Genomic DNA, 19641 nt, shown 5'->3' on the forward strand with positions numbered 1-19641 from the left:
AGGGCATACCTGCCTAACTCTCATGTTATTGGCAGGTGGGCTTGGTGCCTTCAGGAACGCTTGACTCACTAGGTGTCCTTTTGGACGCTGCTTGTTAATTTTGTCAAAGAAAGCCAGCAAGACCCCCATCCAAGCCCTATGTACTCTGTGGTCAGATAGAGAGTCACCATCTCTTTTCCCGTAGAGTCAATTTAATTAGCACTGAACACCTATAATTAACCACACTCTTGTCCACTATTAGACTGTTTCTTCCGGAGCTGTCACATAGCAGCATGAGCCTCTGAAGCCGTTTTAAGTTTAATGTTTATAGTAAATACAAAATGGGAAGGGGCTTTTCTTCCTTCTTTTCCACCCCTTTCATGTACCATAGCCCTCAGTATGTACACGGCTATTATCAATTAATTTCTACCTTCGGTTCTGAGGGTGACCACTGCTACAGGCTGGCTAGGAATGGGGATTGGATAACTTGGAATTAGGCTTTTCTTCACTCAGAGGGAAAACTGTACTTCTTCTCCCCTTGCAAATTAATTTAAAACCAGGAGATATCTCTCTCTCCTGGTTTTATATATATTATATAATATTATAAATTATATATTATATAATGAATAACATATGTGTGTGTGTATATGTAATGTATATAATATATAATACACACACATATTGACCCAAGGGATCATTAGGACTGCCCCATATCCATTCCTTTTTGGTAGACATTTGTGGCTTTAAAAAAAAATCACAAGTAATAGAAATGGGTAAATATGTGGGTGGGTTGTGACAGATTGGAGAACAACTGACATGCCAAGTGTTAAAATGACTCCTGTAAATGAGGGGTTTTGTTTTGCCAGTTTGAATATGTCTGCATCGGGTCCTAATGGCTGTACTTATAGAGCACTCATCCTTTTAAATGCAAGATGGACATAGATGTGCACCAGTGTTGGTGTGCAGAATCTACTAAACCAGAGAGGAGTTGACCATCCTTCTGTTTGGCCAGAAACCAAATAAAACCCAAGCAGGTCAGGCCCTGGGCTGCCATCCGTGACTGCCTCTGCAGAGCAGCAAAAAAGGATATCATTTCACTCCTTCAGTGAACTAAGATCTCCTTAATCACATCCTCTCTTTCAGTTTCCTATGTTAGAGGGCTATCACCAGAGGCCACCAGCCCAATGTTATTAGTTATCCTCTGGTACTTGATGCAGAAAGCTGGGAGATTGATTTCTGGTGAACATTTAATTATCAGGAAACTGTGAAGGTGGCTAGATCCCCCTCGTTCTTAATGTCCTTGTCTATATAGATGTAGGTTGAGGAGGAGAAATATACCAATCCTGAATATCTGTTGCAGGGCCTAGGAGGAGATGAAATTAAGCCTTGGCAAACTTTAGCCAAAGAACATGATCTTAGAGCAGAAGGCAATTTAATTCAAATGCGAATTTGAACTACAAGAACTAATGTAAGTAGTGGAGAGGTGTAGGGGGCATCTAGGTGGTACAGCAGATAGAGCACTGGGCCTGGAGTCAGAAAGACCTGAGTTCAAATCTGGCCTCAGACACTACTTGTGTGACCTTGGGCAAGTCACTTAACCCGGTTTGCCTCAGTTTTCTCATCTGCAAAATGAGCTAGAGAAAGAAATGGCAAATCACTCCAGTATCTTTGCCACAAAAACCCTAGATGGGGTCATGGAGAGTCAAACATGATTGAAATGACTGAATCACAAACAGAGAAGTGTAATCCTAAATCAGAATCAGAAGTAACGTCAGAGGCCATTTATGCCAACTTGTCCCTGATCATGAATCTCTTCTCTAGTATCCATCTAGATCAGTCTTATCCAGCCTCTGCTTAGTTTCTTCCAAGGAGAGGAGATGACCTACCACCAGCAGTCCATTTTACATTTAGATTTCTCTAACCATTAGTTTTCCTGATGACAAGCCCCAAGGAGGGGACTGGGGGAATTCTCTAATCCCCCCTCCCCCTCTGCTCCCCATTCCAAAACCTCAGAAAGATTAAGCCTATAAAAGAACAAAGCCCCATTATCAGTTTTGGAATAGTATCTGTTTATCTGCTCTTTCATTAAAAACAGATGATTACCCATAGTGTAATAATGGTGAGTTAACATTTCCTACATGTGGTGCTGCTCTCTAAAGCAGAGAAAATTTGACTAAGATATTAAAGCTTCAGATTGAAAGGAGAAGGCAAAAAGGCACACTGTCCAATATTAGTGGATGCAAATAACCTTAATACTCTTCTCTGTTTCAGAATAATGAGGCCCATTTTCAGAAATTCCTTTTAAACCTCAAGACTTTATTCCAAATTCAATTAAAGAAGGAAACACATTTGGATGCAAACAAGCTTTTTACATTTTGGTTGGAACTGTAAGTTCCAACTGGACATTGCTAAATGTTTATAAAATAATTTCTTCACGCCTGAAACGGAGTAAAAAACCTTCAATTTCACGAGTAAGGTTATGGTATGTTCCCCATCAGTGGAACACTGGGTCAAATTATATCCCCTTTGTAAAAATGTGATATATGAGACATTAAAACTCTGGATCGCCACTGGCATGGGCATGGAGTAGGATCCCTGCAGATGCTAATAGCAAAGAATACAGACAAATACTCCAATCATGGATGACTGGTGTTCTTCCCTGGTCCTAGTATTTTGATGGATTCCTATTGTATTTGAATGCTTCTTGCCCCTTAGAGATTTCTTGTAGGTTTAGGAGTAGAATTTTTTTGAAGAATTGCAGAATTTGAGTTAAAGGGGACCTCAACCTCTATCTAGGCATGAAAATCATTCCCCTTATAACATGTCCCCCCCAAAAGTCATCTAACCATTGTTTGAAGACCTCCAAAGAAACACTCTTCCCCCACTTCTCAAGGCAGCCTATTCCATTTCTGGATAGCCCTATGTTAGGAAATTTATCCTAACATGGATCTTAATTTGGTCTCTTGGCAAATTCCTCCCATTGCTCCTGGTTTTTACCAGTACTCTACGATGTGACCTAGCTGCCCGGTAATAATTGTTGTTGTTCACTTGTGTCTGATTCTTTGTGACCGCATTTGAGATTTTCTTGGCAAAGATACTGGAGTGGTTTTCCACTTCCTTCTCCAGCTCATTTTACAGATGAGGATATTGAGGTATATTGGGTTAAGTGACTCGATGAGGGTCACGCAGCTACTAAATGTCCGAGACTGGCTTTAAACTCCTATCTTCCTGACTCCAGGCCCAGTGCTCTATTCATTGTACCACATACTTGCCTATTTGTCTACTGTGTCATTTATCCCTACAAGCTTTGTTGATGAGCATGTCACCTATGCTTTACAAAGTCATTAATAACTTGATAAGTTACACCTTAAGCTCCATCTTCTTCATGAAAGCTTTGTTGGTTTCTGCTCCCTGCTCCCATCTCCTAATTCTCATTCCTCCTTCCCAAACTACCTAGTATTTGACTACTTTTTATTTTTTCTCTTTATATTTATTCCATGTATACTTACCTATCTACTTGTGGTCTTTCCCATTAGAATGCAAGGTCTTTGTGAATAGGGATTGTTTTATTCTGTATCCGTATCCCTAGTACCTGCCATAGTGCCCAGTACACAGTAGGTGCCTGTTATTGATCTTGGGCAACTATCCCCTTACTTATCCTGTTTATAGATTCTTTAAGGATTCCCTTTTGGTCTTTTCCAGTGCAAAGGTAATTTTCCTTTGCATAGAAGACAGAAGTAAAATCAGAATTAAACACCTCTATTTTTTCTCCATTGGTTGTGCCATTCATTCCAAACAAAGGTCTTGTCCCTTCATTGATCCTCTTCTTTCTCCAAATATAAGTAAAAAACAGACTGGACGCCCCCCCGCCCCTCGCCTTTGTTGTCCTTAGCATTCTCTTGCCAGTCTCAAGCTAATTCTGAACATTAGCACTCCCAGCGCCATTTGGACAAGACTGTGTCTTGAGTTTTTGTTCATCTTTTTTCTTTTACTTTTCTAAAATTTCAATTTGTTGGTTTTTATCTGCATCCCAGGAATCAACTCCTTCTTGTTAGTGAGAATCAGCTCCATATTAGAATTTTTCTTCCTTGGTTCCTCTACCCTATAAAGGATGAAATTATTCTTAAGACAAGTGAAGAAGTTATAAGCTGTTCTTCTTTTGGCAGTGAGAGGAAGATCTAGCAGATTATTTTTTTTTTTGGTGAGGCAATTGGGGTTAAGTGACTTGCCCAGGGTCACACAGCTAGTAAGTGTTAAGTGTCTGAGGCCACATTTGAACTCCGGTCCTCCTGAATCCAGGGCTGGTGCTCTATCCACTGTGCCACCTAGCTGCCCCTCTAGCAGATATTTTGATCTTCACTCCTCTTCCAGGTTTCTATTTCTGAAATTTCTTATTTCATCTTTTCATCCAGATACTCTGACTCAATCACTCTATTATGCTTTCCCACTTTGTGCTTAGCACATAGGAGGTATTTAATAAATATTTTTGACTGACTCTGGTTTCTTCCCTTTTGTTAATATACAATCCTATCCCACCCTCTCTGATCTTTTCCCTATCCTATTTGTTTTGATTAAGGTATACATATCCAGAGACATAGTTCAGACACAAATTTCATCCTTACCTATGAGATCAAATTTCCCTCCTTGCCTTAGCATCACTATTTCCCCTTGTCTGTTTGTTTGTTTGATTTTTTGCAGGGCAATGGGGGTTAAGTGACTTGCCCAGGGTCACACAGCTATTTAAGTGTCGAGTGTCTGAGGCTGGCTTTGAACTCAAGTCCTCCTGAATCCAAGGCCAGTGCTTTATCCACTGTGCCACCTAGCCACCCCCTTCCCCTTGTCTATTACCTAAACTTTGGGCATTTGTATATAGATACTTGATGCCATAGGCTTTTACTACTGGCTTCTCTTTAGATTTTATCTACTGTGATTTTTCTATATATGTCAACTGCTATTCATTGTATCCATTCTTTATGGTATCAAGCTTGGCAGATAGTACACAGGCAGTCTTCTCTCTCCTTGGTACTGTTTAAAGTTGTGATTAGCTTCTCAAGACACCTGATGAATATTCTTTTTTTGCCTACTGCATTTTACTTTATTTTGTCAGATATTTTCGAATTGCATTTTAATTCAGTTCAGTAGCACTTGGGAGCCATGGCTTTGATACTTCTATGGTAGACTGCTTTCCTTTCCAGGTTTTCTTGAAAATTGTCAGGGCACTATTTTACTAATTCCTACCAGATGGATTCTTCTTGATCTCTTGTGTATGACCATCAATCATGTCCTGCTTGACAAATACATTCTTACCAAAGCTTGTTAGGCATATTCCATCTTGGGCCAGGAATCTATTGTCCTTATATTTTAAGCAATGGTCAAGGAGACCAAAACACTGTCTTTATATACCATATACTTAACCAGCTGTCCACTTATTAATTAATTTTCCTTAACCCTTATCTTCAACAGAGAATAAAACATACTCTGTGTCTCCATGGTCTATGATCTCTATGTTCTTGTCTATGACTTAATAATTGTAGGCAATATTTTTTTCAAGTTCCTTTTAAAAGTAGTAGGGCAATTGGCTCTTTTTATGAGTGACAAGAAATTAATTAAGGCCTGGAATTATTTTGGCAAGGATGATTGAGATTTCTCAGTACTACAAGGACATTGCACTTCTTGAGCTATTATTAGATCATTTGATAAAAAAAATTTACTATATGGTGTTTTAGAGTTGAATATTAAAATAATGGGCAGCTAGATGGAGCAGTAGATAAAATTCTGGGCCTGGAGTCAGAAGGACTTAAGTTCAAATCTGACCTCAGACACTTACTAGCTGTGTGACCCTGGGTAAGTCACTTAACCTTGTTTGCCTCCATTTCCCCATTTGTAAAATGAACTGGAGAAGGATATGGCAAACCACTCCAGCATCATTGCCACGAAAACCCCCCAAAGTCAGAACTAACTGACCAAACAAAAAAATTTTATGGGGCAGCTGGGTGGTGCATTGGTTAGAGCATTGGTCCTGGAGTCAGGAATATCTGAGTTCAAATCCAGTTTCAGATACTTATTAACTGTGTGATCCAGGGCAAATCACTTAATCTATATTTGCCTCAGTTCCTCATCTCTAAAATGGGAACACCCTAAGGAAATGGCAAACTACCCCAGTATCTTTGCCAAGAAAACCCAATGGACGAAGTCCATGGAGTCATAGAGTTAGAGATGACTAACTGAAAAAACAACTACAATTAGAAAAATATATTAACAAGAGGGGAAGTTAGTAGCTCACATTTCATAGTGCTTTACAACTTATACACAATTATGTCTTCCCAACTCTGTGATTATTTGGAGCAGAAGCAGTACTAGTCCCATTGTACAGATGAGAAAGCTGAGGTTCAGAGACAGTGAGTGACTTTACCACATTCACATGACTAGTAAGTTACAGGGTAAGGATTAGAATTCAAAGGTCCTGATTCCTAGTTGACTGTTCTGTCCATTCTATCACACTGGCCTCTTTAGTGTCTATGAGTAGAGGTATTGTTAGTTTACTCCTCCTTTTCTGGCTTCTCTTTTCTCTCCTATTGGAAAGCCGTAGCCAGATTACTGTCAGAAATTGTATTTTTGTTTATTCTCCTCTCACTGACTTCCCTGCTGGGCAAATCCAGGACTCCACAATACAGCAAACATTACCACACACTTTGTTATTGCTATTTAGTTAAAACTTCCTGTCTGTCTTGTCTTGAAGAACTTTTTTTTTGTTTTGTTTTTATGGGGCAATGGGGTTAAGTGACTTGCCCAGGGTCACACAGCTAGTAAGTGTCAAGTGTCTGAGGCCAGATTTGAACTCAGGTCCTCCTGAATCCAGGGCCAGTGCTTTATCCATGGCACCACCTAGCTGCCCCCTTTTTTGTTTGTTTTTGTTTTTTTTGTAACTGTTTTTTGTATTTCTTCCCTAAGCATTGTATTTGCCTTGCATAAGAAAGTTTCCAAAGTGTGATGGTTGGACAGTATTTTTAATTTTATTTTTTTTAGTGGGACAATGAGGGTTAAGTGACTTGCCCAAGGTCACACAGCTTGTATGTGTCAAGTATCTGAGGCTGGATTTGAACTCAGGTCCTCCTGAATCCAGGGCCACTGCTTTATCCACTGCACCACCTAGCTGCCCCCATGGTTGGACAGTATTACCCTTGTCCGTCCTCTGTTGGGTTTAGAATTGGCCAGATCCATACTATATAATGACCGGACTTGAGTTCTTTTATCTCTGGGCCGTCCTTGTAACTAATTCTTAAAAAACAAACAAGGGTTTTTGTGTGTGTGTGTGTGTATACAAGTTAATAACTTGTTTTATGGTGTGCTCTGTTAAGTTTCTAACTTCTGTAAGTGTTAGGTTTTAAGACATAGGTCAAAGGCTTGTTTTTGGAAGTCACTGCTTCTTTCTAGGTGTGATTTCCTTTTCAGTTCCTTGGCTACATGAAATGAAAGGGCCACCGAGGAAAGGGAAACAAGGTAGCACATCTTAATATCAATGATGTGAATTCTTCCCCCCCCAACTCTGTGGATCCCACCCCATACATGATTGCCCATCCTATGTCACTTTTGTTCATTTTCTTTTCTAAATCCACTATGAGGAGTCCATTGACTGTGCTGGGGGAAGGCTTCTTGTTGCTTCCTTGAGCTTTTTTGACATTTTTGTAGCCACCAATAGAACTTATGCCATAGTCATTGGTCATCCCTTGCTCTTGCCATGTGGGAGGCCTATCTTTGTTTTCTAATTATCTACCATCTACCTCTGAACAATTCCTGATTCGTAATGTGTTTTAGCCTTCCAACACACGCTATGTACCTTTCTTTTGCCTTTGAGATGATGGTATTAAAAACCATTTTTTTTCCAGGAAGAATTTTGGGGACATTAAAAAAAACCACACCCACACAGAACAAACATTTCCAAAAGTGATATAGCCTGATCTCCTCTTTGAGTTCTGGGTTAAGCTTTGTATGGTCTGTCATGTGGTGTGTGTGTACTAATAGACAAGCTCTATGGCTTCAATTACATATAAGATGGACAAAAAAAACCCATTATTTATCCATCTGTTTTTCCTTGTAAGACCAAACTATTTTAATTTTGTATGGAAGATTTCCTAGTACGTTCACTAGAAATTATTTAACTTGCCTCAAAAGAAAACCTTATATTTCCAACTTGAGGGTTTTAGAAATAACTTGCTTAGTGGAAAATAGTAGTATTAGCATTTCCATCTTAAAGCTGGAACAATCCTGAAGCAGTCTGTGATTTACCCAAAGTAAAGAAAGTGAAGCTGTGAAGTGACTACAGGATATTTGGCTTGTAGTGCCAGGCATGAGGTATGATAGTTTTGCTCAGTTCTGAGAAATATTCCATTCTAGGATGTGTTTTGAGACACCCTATTTAAAATAAATTGGGTTCCAAAGATCTATCTATATGTTATATCTTAGATAATTGTACAATTATTCTTTTTTTGTTGTTTAACGTATGCCTAATAGATTGATTTTGGATGTATCTGCAGAGCAATAAATTGGAGGAAAAAAGAAGACTTCAGGAGAAGCAAAGGAGAGAAGCATTTAATGATCGACCTCCCTAGTAAGTTAAAGTTGAGTATTTGCAAAGAATTTACAAAAACATGCAATTGCTTTTTCAGTCAATCAGCTCTGATCAAAAAGACCTAGGATCTCTGGACCTCTCAAACATACAAAGGTATCATCAAATCTAGGTCTGTCCATCTTGGGAGAGATACTTGTTTGTCTAAGATTTGAAAAGAAAAGACACAGGAGGTGGCCTCAAACTTATTCTGGTCTAGTTGGGACATGCAGTTTTATCTGCTATGTGTTCGTGGCCACTTGGCAGCTGGGAAGTCACTCTTGGGAAGTGACTCAAAATTTTCCTGACATGATACGCAGCAGAAAGGGAAGAGAGTCCTCCTTTTAGCTAATAGAGAGACAACCTTATCACAAAAGACCAAACTCCCTTAGGACTAGGTCCATCCATGTGGTTGAATGGACAACTTTGCACAAACTCAGAGATGACCCTCGTCATAGGTATATATAGTCTATTATAAGGCAAATGACAAATACTCTGGACTTTAGCCTCATCTGCAAAATGAGGGTGTTGGATTAAATGATCTCTAAAGGTCCTTTCCATCAGAATCAATCTAGAAGCTGTGAATCTGTTTGCTCTTAACTCGAGTAGATTTCTCTGAAACTGTCAGATGGAGAAAAGCAAAATAAACGCAAACCAATTTTTTAAAAAAGACTGGTCGATGGCAGTGCCACTACTCAGCATGCTATGATATGTGGCTTCACAGCAAGTCAGTAACACACTGCCTTTTTCTTTAGGGAAAGGCATCCCCAACCCTGCATTGGCTTAAGAAAATATTCATGGTACCAAATGGGGCCATATCCGTGAATCCTCGTCTATGCACTCTTGATACCGTGTTCCCAACTTTGTTCATTTGCTTCTGATTATTTTTAGAGTTGTCAATTATTTAGCTAACAGGCAGAAAACTAGGCTTTTATTGACATCCAAAGGGACTCTCCTGAGTGTAATAACAGAGGCAGTTTATTGAATGCCTGTGAGGTTGCTTTCTAATGGTACACATTAATCTGCCCATGCAAGCTGGCTGAAAATACACAAGCAGATTGCACATGCAGATGGAGCACACAGGATGGCTTTTATGAAAAGACCTCTGGAATGCACTTCTGCAGTATGGCCGTTTCTGTTAAAAACAACTGAAAAGTGGATGGCAGCAACACTTTCAATGGGAGGTTGGGAGCAGGCCAGGCTTATGATCTGTCAAGCTTAGAGCCCTTTCTTGGTTGGGGACAGACCTTAAATCTCACCATGGAGAGTTACTTGGTTTTAGGATGCTGAGCAGTGACATGAAGATCGAGAGGCATGGCAGGCAACAGATGTAAACCCAGTCTTGGTACTTCTGAAGATTATATTTAGTCTCTAAATCATCCCAGCCCTTTTCAAGTCCAATTGTGATCCTTTCAGGATAGTTTTATGTAGCAGTGAATTTCACTGAGGGGAGACTACTGCACGAAATATCAATAGTGTCTTAATATCCCTTCGAAAGGGGAAGAAGCAATTTAGATTATTGAAACTAGTGAGTATAACATGTTTTATCTTAAGTGTATTGTGGATCTTTGAAGGTACACATGCAAATTATCTATTTTCACATATATGCATATATTTACACACCCACCCGTGTGTGTGTGTGTGTGTGTGTGTATATACACTTAACATTTCCCTAGGCAAGTGTTTAAAACTAGCTTCAAATTCTTAACATGGGAACAGTGAAATAAGTCCAGCAACCTGTTTGTCCCAGGGAGGGACTATTTTTTATTTAAACATTTGCAACTATGCCCAAAGGGCTATTTAACTGTGTATACCTTTTGATCCAGCAATAAAAGTGCTAGGTTAATATCCCAAAGACATCCAAAAAAAAAAAAAAAGGCAAAAGAACCTATTTGTTGGGGGCAGCTAAGTGGCGCAGTAGATAAAACACTGGCCCTGGATTCAGGAGGACCTGAATTCAAATCTGGCCTCAGACACTTGGCACATACTAGCTGTGTAGCCCTGGGCAAGTCACTTAACCCTCATTGCCCTGAAAAAAACAAACAAAAAAACCAACCCCCCCTCCCCCCCAATCTATTTGTACAAATCTATTTATAGTAGCTCTTTTTGTGGTGGCTAAGAATTAGAAATGGAAGGGATACCCATCAATTGGGGAATGACTAAAGAAGCTGTAGTATAAAATTGTAGTGGAATATTATTGTGTTATAAGAAATAATAAGCAGGATGACTTCAGAAAAACCTGGAAAGATTTATATGAACTGATGTATAGTGAAGTGAACAGAACCAGAAGAATGTTGTACACAGTAACAGCAATATTGTTCAGTGAAGAACTGTGAATGATTTAATTATTCTCAGCAATACAATGATCCTAGACAATCCCAAAGGACTCATTATGAGGCATACTATCTACCTCCAGAGAAAGAATTGATATTATTTGAATACAGACTGAAGTTTTTCACTTAAAATTTTTTTTCTTATAATTGAGTCTTCTTTTACAAAATTACTAATATGAAAATGTTTTATATGATTGCACAAGAATAACCTATATGTGATTTCTTTGTTTTTTTTTTTTGTGAGGCAATTGAGGTTAAGTGACTTGCTCAGGGTCACACAGCTAGTAAGTGTCAAGTGTATGAGGCCATATTTGAACTCAGGTCCTCCTGACTCCAGGGCCCGTACTCTATCCACTGTGCCACCCAGCTGCCCCTATATGTGATTTCTTACTACTTCAGGAAGGGTGAAAAGAGGGAGGGAGAAAGGAATAAAATTTGGAGCTCGAAAATTAAAAAAAACACACTCAAATGTTAAAAAAATTGTTTTAACATGTAATATGCTTATATATGTGCATGTGTATATATATGTGTATACAAATTAAACACTTCTTATAGATGATTGAGAATTGGCAACCTAAAGAAATGGAACACCCGCTGGTCTACAAGTCATAAGACTCATGCCCAAGATCTCTATATGCCACTTACTGTGCAACTTCCCTGAGTCTTAATTTCCTCATCATAGAACGATAATGATTATTCTTCTCACCTCCACAGGATTGATGGAATCATCAAATGAATCAGGAGAAGCAAAAGTACCCTTTATAAACTAAAGTGCCATCAAAATCGTTTTTTCCCCTCCCCCTATCTAAACCTGTGATTTAATTGGTGTGGAAACTCCCTTTGCTGATAAAGATCCCTGACTCACGTATAATTTATTCTTAGAGAATTTTCTAGAGGCCATAAGAGATTAAGCAACTTGTTCATGTTTACCCAACTAATATGTGTCAGTCAGGACCTGAACTGAGATCTTCCTGAGATTAAGGTCAGCTCTCTTTATCTTCTCACCACATTCCCTCTTCTATATAAGTGTATGGAAGTATTAGTTATTTTTTTTAATGATTAAATGTTACTTGTAATCAGTAACCCTTATTTTGGGAGTATGCTAACAGGGATTTATTGGGTTTTTAGTATCCTTCAAATGTCAAATATCCTTTCGTCTAGATAATCTTAATTCTTGCAATCTTTTCTCTTGTATGATGTAGCAAATACAGTCTGTGTCTAGCTTATTTGCAGGCAGGTGGGGAGGTCCTACCTGGGTTGTGAGCTAGAGTGTTGTGAAATCACAGATAATGGAAATCTGACAGCATATAAATAGCCTAATCATCCATCTGTGGATCGTTTTCAATCCCCTTTTAGGAAAAGGTAAGGTGACCATGACTGACTATAGGACACCCAGCAAGGGTTGAGAACTTGTTTATCAATTTAGAATAGTTTTGGTGGTCTCTAATAACTTCTCATGCAGGCACTGAGCAGTGTAATTATTCGGGAGAAATCCTCTTATTGAGTAACAAATGACCGTTTGCCCAGGTAAGCCTGGACTTAATTCTGTGGCTAAATAGGAAAGAAAGTCACACAGGTAAGATTAATTTCTCCCTTCATTTTATTAATCTATCCTAGATAAAAGATAATGGGGAATACTTAGGGAAGTTTTTTTTGGTGGTAGTGGACACTGTAGACTTGTGATTTCATCAGTCAGGAACTTGGAGAGAGGTGGCATAGTGGATATTCAAATGGATCTCAGTGATTTGGGAGTTCCCTATAATGACACAGATCAGCTGACATTGTCTGCTTATCCTGGGTTATTCTTGTTCATATCTTCCCCCAAGTTTGCAACAAGAGGTCTTTCCAATCTTCTAGAGGACTTGCTTACTTTCTCCTGATATTTCTTTTTCTTTTTGCAGAGCAATGAGGGTTAAGTGACTTGCCCAGAGTCACACAGCTAGTTAAGTATCAAGTGTCTGAGGCTGGATTTGAACTCAGGTCCTCCTGAATCCAAGGCTAGTGCTTTATCCACTGTGCCACCTAGCTGCCTCTTTTTCCTGATATTTCAAGGGGATCAGTGGAGCACTTTGACCTGACATTGTTTGTTCGTGGCATATTATAAGTACATCTTCTCTTCTTCATTGCTTCCTCATATCTACCATGCACCTATCTGTTGCCCTCTGTGAATTTTTTTAATCCTGTGGTGGCGATTGTATTCTTTGTTTTGTTGCCTTATACCAGCTCTGGTAGAATGTTAGTTTTTGAGAAGCTTATTGTTAGTAAAGGAACCTTGCAATTTCCCTGAAGCCTTCCAGCCTGTTTTCCTCCTCCTATTCACCTCTGGACCCAACTCAATGCCATCTGTACTGTTTGTCCCAGATATACATGTAGAAAGAGTTGGAGCATTCATGAGAATAGGTCTGTAGGAGCCTCCCCAGGGAGCTTAGTTAGCATCCTTAGTTCCCCATGTAACTTCTGGAGACTCCAGGAACACGTATGACTTGGTGCTAAAGAGTTGCATGCTTTGCAGTCACGAAGTAATCCCTGCATTGATCACTCGAATAGGAAGAACAAATGATACAGTGGAAGTGAACCCTGACCTGTGCTTTGAAAGAAGCTAGGGATTGAATGAGGCAGAAGTGAGGAAAAAGAGCATTCCAGACATAATGGGAACACCTGTGCAAAGGTGGGAAATGGAATAATGTTGCACAGTGAGTTTGTGAAGAGGGACACTGATTCTGCTGCTTCATTTCATGTGTCTTTTATGTATAGCCATGTTGTCTCTAAGAAGCCTTGTCATCTCTAAACAAGAGAGCATGTGTGATGATGGGTTAGGGATAAAAGAAGCTGCTATTTCTGGTGTGGATGGACAGGCAAGACTCCTTTGAATAATGTGAGATTCTTGCAGGAGGCTCTGTCACATTTTGGGGCTGATGCAATCTGTTTACAATGCCGTCTGCAAACAAGAACATGTGGAGGACCTCTCCACTTGGACTTGGACGCTGTGTGGGTTCTCTTCCATCACAGTGGCACATGCCTTTGGTGAGCATACGTCTCCTTATTTTATGGCTTGTGTGATGTCTGCTATCAGGGTCATTGAACAGGGTTATTTCTGTCATATTTTCTAAGGAATATTGAATGAGTTTATATATGGATGAGAAACGTGGCATTTTCTTCTCCTGGAGCAAATGCTTTTCTATTATCAACAAATATATATTATAGTATTTTATATTCTCAATATTTTCAGTTAATGATAAACTGGTCACATGGTATGGTGGATAGAGTGAAATAATCATAAATGGATATAAAATAAATACTGCAGCATTTAATGTGCCATTTATAACATTTTTTTTCTTGTGGAAAAAAATGTGTTGAGTCCCCAACAACTGATATACAAATAAATTTTTGGAACACACTATTGGACTTGGGTGTGAGGCTGATCTGAATTGAAATACTGCCTTAAATATCACTAGCTGTGTGACTGCTAGCTGTTATCACTTAACTCCTCTGAGCCTGTAAAATGGGGCTAATAATATCTGAAACAAACACTCATACACCCACACGCTGAAGGATGAGATCTCTCAGTTATCTATCTAACTATGTCATAATCTGAGTTGGTTTTTCCTGTGTAAATGGTTAGGCCAAGCTCTATTGAGGGGTTATAAGTCTTTTTCAGGGGGTTCTATAGTGTCTGGGGGCTTGATCTAATCAGCATGATGTTGTCCCAAAATGAGAACATCTGGAGGACCTCAAGGTCAAGAGATAATCCCTCTTCAACTTCAATCCTATAGTGGATTTCCCCCATTACAGTGGTGAATACCTTTGGGGAACATAGATCTGAGTTTTATTGCTTACCCGTTATTAATGATCACTGGAAAAAACCCCATTATTTCCATTATAACTTTCAAGGAATCTTGAATAATTTTGCCATATATGTGGGAGAAATGTTGTTGGTAGAGGTACTTTCAAGTGATTTTTTGCTCTATTTAATCAATGCAATTTTTGTTTCAAGTAAATCAGTTCATTTGGGATCTCGATTTTCCTTTTTGGTCAATTATGTGACGGTAAAGATGTGGTTCTGTTCCCACTAATACCCTCATGAAGGATGCTTTCAATGCATATGTAGAACTTATGGGTGTAAACAAGAGTTTCCTAAAAGTTTTTTTTTAATAGACAGAAAAGAGTCCTAAATAAAGACTCATCCTTCTTTTTCCAATACATATGACTCAGAAAGCAATGGGGAGTGGTTTGGCAGCTGTGGGCAGGCTGCCATGCTTACCAAAGAAATAATTATTAAGGAAAATTAGAACAAAGGAAGGATGTTGTCAAAGGAATGTATCAACACAAAAGATGGACTGCCTATGGGATAAGAGCAAGACTACTGGCTTACCCATGTACTGGTATCTTCAAAATGAAAAGGGAAAGTAAGGAAGGCTTGTCAGCACCATGGATAGATCTGTTATGATGAGGTCATGAGAAGGTATGGGTAGCACAGGAGAGGCAGGAATGGATGGATATGTACTATTGGCAGAAGCATCTGTATCAATGAGTTCCTGGGTCCATTTGGGTATTATTTTTATTTTATCTGGACCAGTGTTTTTATCATTGTAGGGAACTCCCCATGTGAAACCTGCTGCCGCCATCATAGAATGGAAACTCATCTGTAACTTCGGGTCTTAGAGAATTGTTTAGGGGCACTGAAACTGACTTTAGGGGCACAGACTGATTTGTCTGGTCACACTGCTAGTGTATGTCAGAAACAAGGCTTGAACCCAGGTCTTTCTAAGCCCAAGGTTAGCCCCCATTGCTTTTGCCATGCCATATATCAATGGTAAAAAAAAAGTTATTAGTATTGCAAGTGTAGGATTACTGGCATTTTCCTGGCATGGAGGTTGTTGTGTTAGGGGTATTGAATCGTTTAAACCCTCAAACAAGGCTTCCTTCTACAACCGGACACTGCTCATGTATGTTAATAACACTTGCTAAAATTTTCTCCATTTCAGCGGCTTTTACTGCATGAGTCCCCTTTATTTCCATTTGAATAATTAGATGATTTGTTCAGATCAGGTTCTCATCTATTCTGGTTTCCTTGAACTCTGAGTCCAGCAAGTTCTGCTGAATATGCACACTGGTTGCCAAATTTTGTCTTCAGATATGAGCACAAAACTTATATTACCCTTCATGGGAGCTTCTGCAAAGTACTTAAGGGCTAAATTGATCCCTTATCCATATGTTAAGCTTGAATCCAATCTCACATTTTATAATTCTCAGGATATGAGGTGAATAGAAAGTCAGACTATTTATAACTTTCTCTCCTCTGCTAATGAAACCACTGACCTCTTTTATGTTTCACTCAGAGTGGTTTTATTGAGAACACCTCTGTACCTCCCATAAGAAAAGTGGGCCAAGGGACTTAAATCTCAGTCCCAGCAGCCTGCGTGTTGACACATTGATGGCCTTAGCCAAATTGTCCCTCCTTGCCAATTCTGCCTTCTAAAGGTCCCTTGAATGTTTACATCCCCACTGCCGTCCCCCTAGTATTGGTTCTTATCACCTCCTACATGGATTAGTACAGTAATTCGATTTTTTAATGTCTTAAGCCTATCCCATCTTCAGGGCCTTGTGTTACAAAAACACAACTACTGTCCTAAGGAAGTCTATATTCTTGGTCAGTACTTTGGGCAGGGCTTCCTTTCTGAGCTTGCTGCCTCCAGAATCTGCCCAATCATCTTCCTAAAGTGGCACTTTTCATTTTCAGTACAGAGACCTTCAGTGGTTTCCCATTGCTTATAAGTGATAATCATCTAGGTCTACCTTTCAAAGTCCTCCATAGTGAAGGTCAGAGTTCTCAAGGTGGCTTACAAGGCCTTTCAACTATCAGACCCCACATTATCTTGTCTCTTTGTATTGTGAGCATAAATCTTCTGAATCAGCCAAAGAAATCTTCTTCCCTGAAACACAACTTCTGCACCCTCATGTCTATACCTTTTCTAATTAATGCTAATTATTCTTTTCCTCCCTTCCCTACCTAGAATGTTCCCAGCTCTTGGAGCAATCTGCAACCTTATGTAGTTTGTCTTTATTGGTAGTCTGTTTTACAACCCCACTCTACTAAGCCTTTTTGGGGCTGCTGGGTAATGCAGTGGATAGAGTGCTGCTTCTGAAGTCAGGAAGACTTATCTTCCTGAGTTCAAATCTGGCCTCAGACACTTATTAGTTGTGTGATCCTGAGCAAGTCACTTAAGCCTTTTTGCCTCAGTTTCCTCATCTGTAAAATGAACTGGAGAAGGAAGGCAAACCACTCCAGTGTCTTTGCCAAGAAAACCCCAAAGAGGGTCATGAAGAGTTGGACATAAATGGACAACAACGACACTAAGCTTTTGCTTCCATTGTTCCCTCTTACCTGGAATAAACCTTTTCTCCTTCTCTTGATCAATAACAATACCCTTCATGTATATAGTGTAGCTCCTTAAAGATTGGAGAAAGATTTCTTCACAACCACCCTGTGAGCAGATGGAATAAATATAATCATTCCCATTTTATAGGTGAGGGTAAATACACTCTGATAATCCAGAGTGTCAGAATGGAGACTTGAACCCGGGTCATCTGGCTCAGACAGGTGGTACTTCCATTATAACACACAGTTTCCCTAAGCAAAACCCAGCCATCCTTCAGGTCCCCCACTCCAGTCTCTCCCTTCTCCATGAGGTCTTCCTTTTTTTTACCTTGAATTTTAGAATTTTCATTATTAAATTTGTATTTTCATTTTATGTATAATGTAATATAGTTCAACTTAATAATTATGAAGAACTTACAATATTTAAAGCACTATGTTGGACATTATGAATAAAATGATAAAACGAAAAGCAATGCCTACTCTCAAGGAACTCACAGTATTTGTGGGAAGTTTCAAGATTTATAGAAATGAATAAGTCTAAGATAATTCCTTAAAGGAAATGACACTAGCAACTAAGGGTGTTGGGAAAGTTTTTTGTTTTTGTTTTTTTTCCCCATAGAAAGACTTGCTTGAGCTGTTGTTGATGGCTAATAAGGAAAATATCCAAATAATCAAGTGGACTATTTGTTTCCAAACGGTGGTAGAGAGAGCCTTCAGTGCTCATATTGGTCCCGGTTAGCTGCAGTCATATGTCCTGTACCTTGATCCCAATATAGTGATGTTATTTTGGTCCTCTTCAGGAATAAAGGACAACAACCATGAGGTCTTCCTTGACCACTTTACCCTTCAATGATATCAATACTGGGTTTTTTTGTTTGTTCTTTTTTTTTTTTTTTTAGTGAGGCAATTGGGGTTAAGTGACTTGCCCAGGGTCACACAGCTAGTAAGTGTTAAGTGTCTGAGGCGGGATTTGAACTCAGGTACTCCTGAATCCAGGGCCAGTGCTCTATCCACTGTGCCACCTAGCTGCCCCTCAATACTGTTTTAACATTTTGGGTCAGCCCCACTTCATAATGTCTTCCTTGTACTGTTAATGCAGGTCTTTTTCTTCTAGTTAGGGAGGCAAGACTATAAGCTCTAGAGGACAGGGGCCATTTCACAGGGTACTCTTCACAGGATTTGAACTCGGGTCCTCCTGAATCCAGGGTCGGTGCTCTGTCCACTGTGCCACCTAGCTGCCCTCACAGGGTACTCTTAAGTGTTCTTGTCAGGGAACATTCTTTGCCTTGGTAGCAGTTTATCTGTATGCCCTTCCTCTTGCTTTTAAAGATGTACTGCATGGGGGCAACTAGGTGGCGCAGTGGATAAAGCACTGGCCCCTCGATTCAGGAGGACCTGAGTTCAAATGTGGTCTCACACTTGACACTTACTAGTTGTGTGATGCTGGGCAAGTCACTTAACCCTCATTGCCCCACCAAAAAAAAAAAAAAAAGATGTACTGAAAAAAGAAAAAAAAAAGAATAATATGTCTCTTGGAAAGTGTCATTCCTTCAGGGATAGCTGCCTTAGTGAGGCCCTTTGTCAGTAGCTAAGGGAATAAATAGGACTTTTACCTTGAATGTAGGCATGGTCATATGCCAGGTTTTTTGATATATTATTTTTGATGAATGAATGATGTTTATGTTTGACTTGTGGATTTGTTGGAAAGCAGAAGAGCTAAGCAATGTTGGATCCTATATTTGAAGAAAGTATGTTTTAAAATGACATCACAAGAACCTTCTTTCGGCTTAAAAAATGACCATTGTGGATATTCAGATGTGGACTGCCTATCATCTAGTGAACTTGTCTGAGGGGTAGTATAGAAAGAACACTGGGTTGGAAGTCAGAGGATTACAATCTCATTGGGTTCAAACTCCATTCTCATTTACTACCTGGGCAACTTTGGTCAAGTCATGTCAACTCTCTGAGCCTCAGTTTACTCCTCTGTAAAAATAAAAAGGGCAAGGTTGGACTAGACCTCTTGGTTTCCTCCTATCTCAAAGAATCTAGGATGTAGGGCAGCTAGGTGGTGCAGCGGATAGAGCACCTGTCCTGGATTCAGGAGGACCTGAATTAAAATCCAGCCTCAGACCCTTGACACTTAATAGCTGTGTGATCCTTGGCAAGTCACTTAACCCCAATCGCCTCACCAAAAAACAAAAATTAAAAAAAAAGAATCTAGGATGTAGTGAGGGCTCTATTAGTCACCATGCTTCCAAGTACTGTTTTACACTTAATAATGCCTCCTTCAATACCTTTAAATCCAAGGTCCAGTGTTCTGTCTTTTTTGTCAAATAGCAAATATT

The 19641-nt window shown here is 39.5% G+C and overlaps 1 protein-coding gene across 1 annotated transcript in view; it reads left to right on the plus strand.

Annotated features, from left to right (window-relative positions):
• Positions 1 to 19641, plus strand: part of EPSTI1 (epithelial stromal interaction 1) — a 113401-nt gene that overhangs the window by 47628 nt on the left and 46132 nt on the right. Inside the window, exon 6 of the mRNA XM_043995904.1 lies at positions 8514 to 8587. Within this exon, the coding sequence (XP_043851839.1) occupies positions 8514 to 8587 (74 nt within the window). The remainder of the gene's footprint in view (positions 1 to 8513; positions 8588 to 19641) is intronic.

This window comes from Dromiciops gliroides, chromosome 3 (assembly GCF_019393635.1).
Source record: "Dromiciops gliroides isolate mDroGli1 chromosome 3, mDroGli1.pri, whole genome shotgun sequence".
Classification (NCBI taxonomy): Eukaryota; Metazoa; Chordata; class Mammalia; order Microbiotheria; family Microbiotheriidae; genus Dromiciops; species Dromiciops gliroides.